At 43.3% G+C, this 12,080-nt stretch overlaps 1 protein-coding gene across 1 annotated transcript; it reads right to left on the bottom strand.

Annotated features, from left to right (window-relative positions):
• Window positions 1-9,150: 9,150 nt before the first annotated feature.
• Window positions 9,151-11,020, bottom strand: LOC310876782 (uncharacterized protein; the record flags this gene model as incomplete). Its single annotated transcript, XM_083790436.1, has 3 exons — window positions 10,933-11,020; window positions 9,598-9,828; window positions 9,151-9,410 (listed from the first exon to the last, which is right to left on the bottom strand). Exons 1-3 carry the CDS (start codon window positions 10,967-10,969, stop codon window positions 9,151-9,153), a joined length of 528 nt encoding a protein of 175 aa, XP_083646562.1. The 5' UTR covers window positions 10,970-11,020.
• Between the last annotated feature and the right edge of the window lie 1,060 nt (window positions 11,021-12,080).

Genomic DNA, 12,080 nt, shown 5'->3' with positions numbered 1-12,080 from the left:
CACTACTACTACAACAGTGTTATTCTGTTGTTAGTGATGTGAATTGATACCCTCGCCCCGGCAGCCAGCCACTGCCCGCTGATGATTGGTCGAGCCAACAAAGAAGGGCGGACACGGGAAGTGGTGCTGCCGTGCCATTGGTGGCTTTGGATCGACGGAGGCGTCAACAAGTCAACAAGATCTGCAACAGTATTTGTGGGAATTATGTAGCTGTCTATTGTTGCTGCACACCGTTACTTACTATTATGAACATATTGGAAAGCTATATAATTGAATAATTGTGTTATTACGTCCAAATAGCCTACAACATAGAACGATAGTGTCGTTTATTCGGATTCATATGCTATAAACACAAGCCTTTTTGGCTAATTCTGGCCCCAGGGTCAAAACAAAACAAACTAAATTAAATAAAAACATTACTAAATTAAAATAGTTATTCTAATGCTAGGCTAGTCAAATAAACTAATTTTACCTTTATGGGAGAACTTTATGGATGTGATTAAAATATATTATAAGCTACTTAGATTGCTAGTGCATGATTAGGATGATTATAGAAGTGTCTATTTGTATGTCTCTAAATGTTTTTGATGAATTGAACAATGTGGACCCTGTTGTAAACAAGTGTAATGCTTAATTGGGTCGTCCACTCACAGTTAACAGTCTTTGTATTGAGTTTGTGCTTGAAATGTACTGTAATTCCGCAAACTGTTAATAAATATTTCAATCAATCAATCAAAAGGATACTGAAGTGAATCAGTTTGCTCAGAGTTTAGTGAAGGAATAAGTTTGTGAAGACAATTAACTTGCCTATTCCACTAAAACGCAGATCAATATTTACAATCAATCATTTTATGCTATCATGTAATGCTATGGCATGACATGATTGATGGGACATCAGTTGTACAATGTACAGTAGGCTACTGTACAGAGCATAGAGGTACAGTCAGACCCTTAGTTGGTTTACTACGCACCCTAGTGGACAAAAAGCACTGATAAAACCTTTAGGTACAACATATCACACCAAACAAGCTATAGCTATTTTAAGAGGATAAGCATTGATCCAGGGAGGGTTCTGGAGTTTACTTGTCACATAAATACATTACTGACGGCAGCTTACTGACTTATGCAATTATTGTCTTTATTTTATTATTGACATGTTCTACTTTTATTGCGATTGTCTGTGAAAGGTGCTCTACAAATAAACTTTACTTACAAGAGAATAAGATGAAATCATCACACAACACAACACAACACAAATTATGTAATAATTCTTGCTAGAGTGGTTGATAGGTGAGGCCATCATCAGGATCAGCATGCATAGGTTAATAACATGGTTGACATGAGGTTAACTCTTTTATTTATCTAGGCTACTAGATGAGTTATTCAAGGAAAAATAATCTATCAGAGATGGAGTTTGTGTCTCAACAGAACAAGACCTGAAGGTCCAAATGGCACTTGGAATGTCTATAGCACAAGATGAGGAGAGTGTTGAAATCAGACAAGACTCTTTACATTTTCCCATTAAGTAATGACATTATAGTTAGTGTGTTTTCAATGGGTCCAAATCCAAAAGAACCGTCTCCTCCTCCTGCCAGTGCAGTCGGTCATGTAAACTGACATGGTGCACTGAGTGAGCTCCCAGGGTGAAACACATTCCACATGACAAAGCTTCCACAGGGCATAACGTCATCATAATGGTGATTGGTCAACATAGGGTAACATAGGATAATTACTTTAGGCCTGTCTGTGCATCATGGGCAGGGCATCAGTATTATATCCATATCATTAGACTGGATATGGTCTGTGATTTTGCATATTGTACTATTGGCATAAGTGTTCTATTCCTATTTTTTAGAGTAGAGCTTAAAAGAAACCCCAACTGGACCAGTGAGGGGAATATCTTTTCCTTGAAAAGATATGTGAAACCTTAATTTTTTTTATAAAGTAAAGTAACTAGTTACTTTCATAATTTAGTAACTAGTAAAGTTGAACAACTTGAACAACACTGCTTTTCAGGTAGTAGAGGCCGTGTTCAGACTATAATAATAATAATGAAACTTTATTTGTATAGCACCTTTCATGACATGAAAGTGCTTTACAGAACAATGGAGAATAAAAGAAAAGCAGGGCAACGACAAAAAACAAGCAGTAATGCAATACAGTGAGGACATGAAAAAAAAAAAAAAAAAAAGATCAATTAAAAGCAATGTTGTAGAAGTAGGTTTTGAGCTGAGCTTTAAAAATGTCTACAGAGGCTGCCTGACGAAGGTACAGTGGGAGCTTGTTCCATGCCGACGGCCCGTAGAAGCAAAAAGCTGCTTCCCCGTATTTATTTGTTGCCATTTTTTTTTAGGCAAAGCGAGCAGGCCAGCAGTGGATGACCTTAGGGGGCGGTTTGGGGGGCAGGTTTACCTGCTTAGGCAGGAAGCATAGACTGGTAGGAAGGTGCGAGACCATTAGATGTATGATATCAGATATTGCAATCTGACTCAAGGCTCTCATCAGGTCCTCTTGGCAAAAACATGACAACACCAGAAAGCCCACTTTTAGCTAATAGTGAACCTATACTGTAGGCATATATACTGTATAACAAAGTCATCAAGGCATGCATAGCAGGAAAAAAGTTACACGGTTGTAATCTGTAGCCTACAGCAATGAAGTGATCATATTCATAGCTGTAATGATTTAATGATTTACAAAATGGTACTTTATTCTGCTTTATTAATTTCGGTGGAATAATATTTGTGTTCTGACCTGTATTATTTAATGGGGTTAAAGTACTCTGTCAATTCAAAACATTGAACATGACCATATGTATGAATACATATTTATTTTATGAAATAGTACATTTTATTGGTTTTGATATCGTTGCATGACATCTCATAACTATTTTTGTGGTGCAAGATGCTCGATAGATGCAGGCCTGAAAGGGTTCATATGCCACCACCTGAAAAGATCTATATTAGTGAAACTAATATAGATTGTAGATACATTTCACATGATTATTGTGCATACAATCTCAAAATATATATTTTATGGAATTTTGGGATTTTCGGGCAAGAACGTGTTAATAAGCATTAATTAATAATGCAGTAATCATAAATAAATACGTTGTGCATATCCACTTTCATAAACACTGTAGAAAGGTAATTTGATGCATTTACCAAGTATTTTGCATGGAATGCCATAAAACTATTTTGGGTGGATTTTTTGTATTTAGGGCATTAAGGGGTTACTAACAATAAATGCTCAAGGGATATCAGTAGGCACTAGGCACCGTCTTGAATTCTTAAGAGGTGACACCAAGCTACAAGAATCAGTTGAGAAAAAAATCAGTCTTCCGCTCCCGGACTACTCGTCGTGACGGTCGTGACCCATAGAAATTGGTCACAAACACAATCATGCGTAGGACAACGAAACAGTCAGCGACGTCCCTGACCACCTCTGGCTTTACCAGTGCTACTGCCACTGGCAGCGGCAGGGCTTACAACTCTGCTGTGCTTCAGCAACGCGCTGTGCAGCTGTGCCACTGCCTGCTCATTAAGTGGGCAAGTCAGCAGGCCAGAAGGCCAGTAGAGCACGTTGACCAAATCCTCGATGTGCCAGCTCCCCAGCTGGCACAGCCTGGGGTCACCGTCCAACGACCTGATGATGTCTGGGCAGTCGGCGTCGTCCGTGAGATGCATCAATACCAGGATGACAGGAGTTCCTCCCGGTAGGTATTCTAGGCAGAATTTCAGAAAATGTGTTTCTTCAAAGTGCTGACGGCAAAAGGTGTTAATTTGTAACATACAGTATGCTTCCCATTAAAACTGGGAAGGCAGGATTTTAACCACTTTAACCATTATTTTATACTTAATAATATACTTATACTTTATACTTAATACTTAATCTCATGGTATTGATGCAACAATTAGCCCTTCACTAAATCCCACCCCAAAAAGCGATTGTCCAATGCCAATCCAAATAGTTTAGCAACAGTTGCTATGCAGGTCAAGCTTTCCTCGATGCTAACTTGCCTATTGGACAAGGATGGGTTGGGGAGGGACTTAGTGAAGGGCTAATTGAATCATGAAAAACCCCAGTTTGATCCCACAAGGGGTTTCCTTATGGGATCACAAGCATATTGTGGCGATAACGAGATGTTAGAGGACAACTTTGTTATTTCTTTTAACCAAGGTTCATGTTTTAGGTTGTTAATTGAGAAAGTAAAAGATCATTGTTATTTCTTTTTTAATTTGATGCTTTCTTTAGTTTTAAAGGGGGCGGGGGCATTCGAACAAGTCGCTAAATATAATTGTTTAACCAAATTTTACAGCGATTTCTTTATTATGATTTACTATTGTTCTACTAGACCCCAGGAAATTACATCTGGCCACAGTAGTTGTTTTCCGTGTGTACTAGGGGGCTGCCGGCCGTACTGTGTCGTAGGCAGTACTAGGGGGCTGCCGGCCGTACTGTGTCGTAGGCTCAATATGTCGCCGCCTTCACATTCAATAGAATCCTGTGATCTTGACGAGGAATTTCCATCAGCTAGACTCATTTGAAGATCATTCGAATACATTTAAATTAGTCTATACAGACCGAGCTTTGAAGCTCGGAACCATGCTGTGAGAACGACAGAACTCAACACTTGACTCTGTCGTCCTGGGATGTGGATGGAGGAAGCACAATTTAGACAACGGGAGAGTCATATGAGGGAACTTCCAAACATAGATTCTTTGAGGGAAGAGAGCGGGCCACTGGCTCCTCAGAATTCTCCTTTGTCTCCTCCACAGCAGACCCTGGACCTGGGCTGCCTGGGCTCCATGCGGGCCGGTCAATCTGCCATCCAGCTACAACGGACGGCTGTGGCTCTTGCTGCGGGCCTGCAACCCTCTACTCCAGCAGCGGTCCTGATATCCGCTGCGCTCAGCCTATTGAAAACTGTTGCTGCAGACCTACAGCCCTCTACTCCAACGGCAATATTGGTGTCCACTGCGATCAGCCTTCTGGAGACTGTTGCTACGGGCCTACAGCCCTCGACTCCAACGCCAATCCTGGTGTCCGCTGTGCTCAGCCTTCTGGAGACTGTTGCTGCAGGCCTGCAGCCGTCTACTCCAGCGGTAATCCTGATATCCGCTGCACTGGGCCTATTGAAAGAGGCTCGACACAAGGAAGGCTCCGCTCGGTCCAATGACACTGCTAAGAGCCGACGTCCATCCTGCACTGGCATCCCTGGCCCAGAGCTGGCCAACAGTGACGATGCGGACACGACACGGAAACCACAGACCTTGCTTCCATCTGTGCATCCGTCCACCCCTGGCAGCCATGGGGGGACAGGGCCCCATCGCAGCAGTGTCGCCATCACCCAGGGCAGCACACCGCCACATGAGCAGGGAAGAAGAGGGCCTGGGACAGCGAGACGTGCACAGGGTGCATCAGAGTATTGTCGCCTGCCGGGCGGGGTGCCCACCTCAAGTGAACTTTGTTCTTACCCATGGATGGACCAGGAGGACGGGGACAACATACTGCTGGCTGACATACAGTGCCCCATGGTAGAAGTAGCCAATCCGCACGGTGATGTAATGATGGTGCAACGCCTATGGTCTCCAGATGACATAGGCCAATACGCAGCTACACTGAAAACGCCTACTGAAGTGGGAGGACGCCGCTGGACTAAAGAACTGCAGGCCTTTTGTCGTACATACAGACCTACAATGAAAGAAGTACTTGACATCTGTGCCAAAAATATGGAACCTTCAAAAATGCAAGCAGTCCTAGATGTCGCCCAAACGTATCAAGATGAGAGGCCTGTCCTTGTACAATTTGAGGACAATCGCAGATACATGACTGCTGTGGATGCAGTGTGTGAGAAGATTATGACGCTCTTCCCAACGATATTAAATCTGACTGAAGTGCAGAACTGTAAACAGGGCAAAGATGAAACGATCAGTCAGTTCCGCCACCGCCTGGAGGAATCCATACTCATCCACGGAGGAGGAAAAGACCAGAACGACCTGTTTGCCAAAGCCTTCCTGGTCAGCCAGCTAATAAGCAACATGCATGAAAAACTCTCTAAGCGAGTGAAACAATCTCTCATTGGCTACAGAACAGCTGATCCGGCCGACATCATCAAGCACGCAACTCATGCAGAGGACGTCGAAAACGAGATGAACGAAAAAGAGAAGAAACAGGATAAAAACAAAGCCGAAGTCCTCCAGCTTGCAATGATGAGCGCTGTCACTATGCTGTCAAAAGACAAAGAAGAAGACTGCGACAAGAACGAAAACAGAAGACATCATATGCAGAGAGAGGACAGTAGGGGCTATTACGAACGCAATCCAGTCTACCATTCATCATCCGAGGGAGACCACAGGGATGAAGAAGATTTTGGACACAACAGAAGACATCATATGCAGAGAGAGGACAGTAGGGGCTATTATGACCAACGCAATCCAGTCTACCATTCATCATCCGAGGGAGACCACAGGGATGAAGAAGATTTTGGACACTGGGTGCCAGGGGTTAGTGGACAGGATAACTGGAGCCGATAAGGGACTACGCTTCCAGACAAGACTACAACCGCCGGTCCAGGTTATGCACACATTACACCCCCCCTGGAGGACTGTCCTACCTGTCATTTGCTCCACTAACCACACACACACACACACACACACACACACACACACACACACACACACACACACACACACACACACACACACACACACACACACACACACACACACACCTCCCCCTACCAGACAGCCCAATTAAAAATAAAATAAAAAATAAAATCACTCGACCGTATACCTGGAAAGAAAATATTGTTTGGAAATATGATGTTTTCTGTTTATTTGTTATGTTGCTGTGCTAAATACAGGTCAAAATTTATTCAACAGGGTACTGCATTAGTATCATTTTTAGGGATTTCTTGGTTTATTTGATTGCCTAGCCACGATTGTTAAACCCATGTGTCATTATTTTGCTTAGCTCAAATATGTTACAAGTACTCCTATTTTTTATGTATTTTCTTCAAATGTATTATGATGTATTATTTTGATATTGATGGAAAATTCACAATTATTGTTTAATTAAGCTGTTGTTTAATTAACAAGAGGAAGGATTTGACGAGGAATTTCCATCAGCTAGACTCATTTGAAGATCATTCGAATACATTTAAATTAGTCTATACAGACCGAGCTTTGAAGCTCGGAACCATGCTGTGAGAACGACAGAACTCAACACTTGACTCTGTCGTCCTGGGACCTATCCTCACCCCCCCCCCCCCACCCCACAACCCCCCCCCCCCCCCCCCCGTCTCTTCCTTTGTCCATACTTGGAGATCAACAGAGCCCTTCTCATCCTGTCCCTCCCCCCCCCCCCCTTCCCCTCTCACCTCCCACCCCCCTTCTTCCTGTATCTGCAAGCAAATGGTCAATTCATCGATTCTGTGTTCTGCCTCTGGGTCCACCTTGTGGGTGGGACTAAACTGCTATATAAACTGTAACTCTGTGCTTGTATGGTTATGCTTGCTTTGGAGACCGGCCTGTGAGCTGGAGCATCCGTGTATACTGGTGTGCACGTTAAATAAACTTCAACAAAGGGAACTTGCTTGCCTCCTGACAGACCTCCAAGCCTCTTGTGATTCCTCACGCGTTTAGAGTGTGTAAAACCTGCCACGACAATCTTTTGAGGCCAGATGTAATTTCCTTGGGTCTAGTAGAACTATAGTACCTCAGAACGAAAATACATCGCATGGATGCAACTCAGTTATGTATCCCAAGGTCATTGGGGTTTCGGGTCTCGCGAACATCATACGCCTCACTCGGGTGACCCAGTCGAGACTAAGTCCAGACTTACGTCCCAGTAGCTACCCTCGATCAGACCCACTAGGGAAAGACCAGGGCCACACAATCTGTTGGAACAACTCCGGAACTACTATGCAGGGACTGAGAGGTACAATTCTGGCATGTGGAGGGACTAGGCTCTGTGGGTTGCCTCCTGTCCGGGCCCCTCCTAAGTCTCACCAGGTCTACTCCTGCTCTCACCAGGAGTACAGCGAGGACCTGTGCATTGCACCAGACACTTCATTCAGAAGTGGTGGATTATTGAGCCGCAATGGTTCTGCAGCCTCCACCGCTGGGCAACGGTAGTACTGCAGGCTCCACTTGCGGCTCGAATGGCCCTCCTAAAGGCCTCATCGAAGGTTTTTGGGCTTCCTCCTCACAGAGGATGCAGGCTGGGGACTGGGTGCTAACCCATACTGCTCCCGGGGTGCCGTCTACATTCCGGCTGTCACCCGTTTCTCCGGTGATCACCAGACTATACCTGGTTGTCACATAGTCTCTTCCTATGAGTCACTATGAATAGAATACCTCAGAATGAAAATACATCGCATGGATGCAACTGGGACGTATCCTCAGTGATGTATCCCAAGTAAATTATAATAAAGAAATCGACATAAAACTTTACAAAAAAAGACACATTTAGCCACTTGTTCGAATGCCCCCGCCCGCTGTCAAAAATCGATAAAATCGCTAAAACTAAAGAAAGCAGCAAAATGGGAAAAAAGAAAACACTGATCTTTTACTTTCTCTAATAACAACCTAATATAAAACATGGACCTTGGTTGAAAAACAAAAACAAAGTTGTCCTTTAAATTAACTCTGAATTTCGCTGTGTTGAGAAGGCAGGAGTCAAACGCAGGAAATGATACATCATGCACCAACAGCTGGCAAGTGAAGTGCAATAGTTCCATAACTAATTGGATGGATTAAAAAAACTGAACTGAAAACAAAGCCTTCTATTACCTGCAACATTGTCCATTGCTACCCCAATCTCTATCATGTAATCCGGCAGGCGAAAGAAAATCGGAGAGAAGACGACAATGACATCCGCCTTCTCCTTGGTGGTGGCCGAGCAGCTACAGGCAAGGTTCAGGTTCATTTATTTATTTGTTTGTCCCCGTGGGGCGATTTGGTTTACAGCAAGGCATAACACAGGCAGGTAACATGAAACACAAAAACACAGCAAAAAGGCACATAGGCCTAGTACACATAGAACATTTAAAACAGGATGGCAGTTCAAGGTATCAGTGTAACATTATAATTCATAACTTTTCCAGAAAGTTGTATAAAAAATTAATACAATTAATACAAATACAATTTACCTCCTTCTATCGGCATTTAGAGCCTTGATAGCTACAGGCACAAAGGAGAACTTCTTATACCTGTTGCTTTTGGCCCCTGGAAGTTTTAGGCGAATGCCAGAGGAAGGCAGCTTGAACTCAGGGGCAATGCCCGAATCATCCTCAGCTACTACTCGAAGCCCACCCTTCTGCCTCACGCGTTCCAACAGAGTTTGGTCGGAGCCAAAGATTTCACTTTCACCTCTGACCAATGTTTTGATCCTCACTGTGGGTTGAGCTGCAACATTTTATGAAAATGAAACACTGTTTACGGAAACATATTTAATTTATGTGCGTTTAAGTTTATAATTGATTTTACACTGGGTAAAAACCCCACATGCATGTTATTTTTAGTAATTGTAGTGGAATACAATATAAGGTTGCATCTGAGATGTTACTGTAGTAGAAACCACCTCTGACCTTACCAGTGCTGTGCTTCAGCAACGCACTGTGCAGCTGTGCCACTGCCCGCTCGTTAAGTGGGCAAGTCAGCAGGCCAGAAGGCCAGAAGAGCACGTTGACGAAGTCCTCGATGTGCCAGCTGTGGAGCCTGGGGTCACCGCCCACGCCCAGCGACCTGATGATGTCTGGGCAGTCGGCGTCGTCCGTGAGATGCATCAATACCAGGATGACAGGATCTCCTCCCGGTATGTATTCTAGGCAGAATTTCAGAAAATGTGCTTCTTCAAAGTGCTGACGGCAAAAGGTGTTAATTTGTAACATACAGTATGCTTTCCAGGGGTATTAACCCATTAAAACTGGGAAGGCAGGATTTTAACCACTTTAACCGTTATTTTATACTTTGGCTATTCCATAATAACAGATATGTAGTTGACATTGTGGTGAAGAATCTCATGGTATTGATGCAACAATTGAATCATGAAAAACCCCAGTTTGATCCCACAAGGGGTTTCCTTGTGGGATCACAAGCATATTGTGGTGATAACGAGATGTTAAAGGACAACTTTGTTATTTTTTTTTAACCACAGTTCATGTTTTAAGTTGTTAATTGAGAAAGTAAAAGATCATTGTTATTTCTTTTTTTTATTTGATGCTTTCTTTCGTTTTAAAGCGGGCGGGGGCATTCGAACAAGTCGCTAAATATAATTTTTTTAACCAATTTTTTTTTTATTATGATTTACTATAGTTCTACTAGACCCCAGGAAATTACATCTGGTCACAGTAGTTTTCTGTGTGTCTGAACGAACAACCAAGTACTAGGGGGCTGCCGGCCGTACTGTGTCGTAGACTCAATATGTCGCCGCCTTCACATTCAATAGAATCCTGTGATCTTTTGTGGCCAGATGTCATTTCCTTGGGTCTAGTAGGACTATAGTACCTCAGAACGAAAATACATCGCATGGATGCAACTGGGACGTATCCTCATTGATGTATCCCAAGTAAATTATAATAAAGAATTGAACATAAAACTTTACAAAAAAGACACATTTAGACACATCGAATGCCCCCGCCCCCTGTCGAAAATGGCTAAAATCGCTAAAACTAAAGAAAACAAAACAAAACACTGATCTTTTACTTTCTCTAAAAACAACCTAATATAAAACATGGACCTTGGTTGAAAAACAAAAACAAAGTTGTCCTTTAAATTAACTCTGAATTTCGCTGTGTATGAGAAGGCAGGAGTCAAAGGCAGGAAATGATACATCATGCACATCAACAGCTGGCAAGTAAAGTGCAATAATTTCATAACTAATTGGATGGATTAAAAAAACTGAACTGAAAACAAAGCCTTCTATTACCTGCAACATTGTCCATTGCTACCACAATCTCTATCATGTAATTAGGCAGGAAAAAGGAAATCGGACAGAAGACGACAATGGCATTCGCCCTCTCTTCTTCGCAGCTACGGGCAATGCCCGAATCATCCTCAACTCCTAGTACTCGAAGCCCACCCTTCTGCCTCACGCGTTCCAACAGAGTTTGGTCGGAGCCAAAGAGATCACCTCTGACCAATGTATGGATCTTCACTGTGGGTTGAGCTGCAACATTTTATGAAAATGAAACACTGTTTACGGAAACATATTTAAAGGTATTCCTATCACCGTGCATTTATTTATATGTGTTTTTAAGTTTATAATTGATTTTACACTGGGTAAAAACCCCACATGCATATTCTTTTAGTAATTGTAGTGGAATACAATATGCATCTGAGATGCAACCACACACAACATATGCTAATTAATAAATAATTTCTCACTCTCAGTTTCTACTTACTTCCCAGAACATCAGCTGCAGCCGGGGAAATCTCTCTTCTTTCTCTCAATAACTCTGACATATTGCCTACAGGTGACAGTAGATGACACTCAAAAGAGAGACAGTCACAGTGGAGATGACAGACAGATCAGCACGCTAAATACCGTGTGTGGGAGTGGGTTTAGGCAGACGGTCGCGCACGTTTTCGGCTGCGCACAGCAGCTGCGCACAGTTTTTAGACAGCTGGTGGATGGAAAAGAAGCTCCACCTCCGCGCCCGACTGACGCGGAGGAGAGCGCGTCCGGGAAGCTGTCCGTCGCGTCAGTCGGGCGCGGAGGTGGAGCTTATTTTCCATCCACCAGCTGTCTAAAACCCCACGAAGAAGAAGGGCTTCAGGTTCTTCTGACGCGTCCACGCGCGACAGTGTGCCTATGCCCATGTCTGTGTGTGGGTGTGTCAGCGTGTGTGTGACGTGACGACTTTCTAAGAAAAGGAAACCTAGAGCAGCGGTATGTACGCTCCGTCGCACGACGGTGTTGCGGGTCGAAAATAGCAGACCTACAAGCTCACAAGGCGTCGCGTCCGCAACGCCTTTTGAGCTTGTAGGTCTGCTGCCTATCCTGATCAACCCGGATCAACCAGTAATAAATAATAGATACCAAATATCTATTGGTCACTTATTGGTTAATTTGGT

Source organism: Protomyctophum parallelum, assembly GCF_964188405.1.
Source record: "Protomyctophum parallelum genome assembly, chromosome: 19".
Lineage (NCBI taxonomy): Eukaryota > Metazoa > Chordata > Actinopteri > Myctophiformes > Myctophidae > Protomyctophum > Protomyctophum parallelum.
This window is presented reverse-complemented; position numbering and strand designations above follow the sequence as displayed.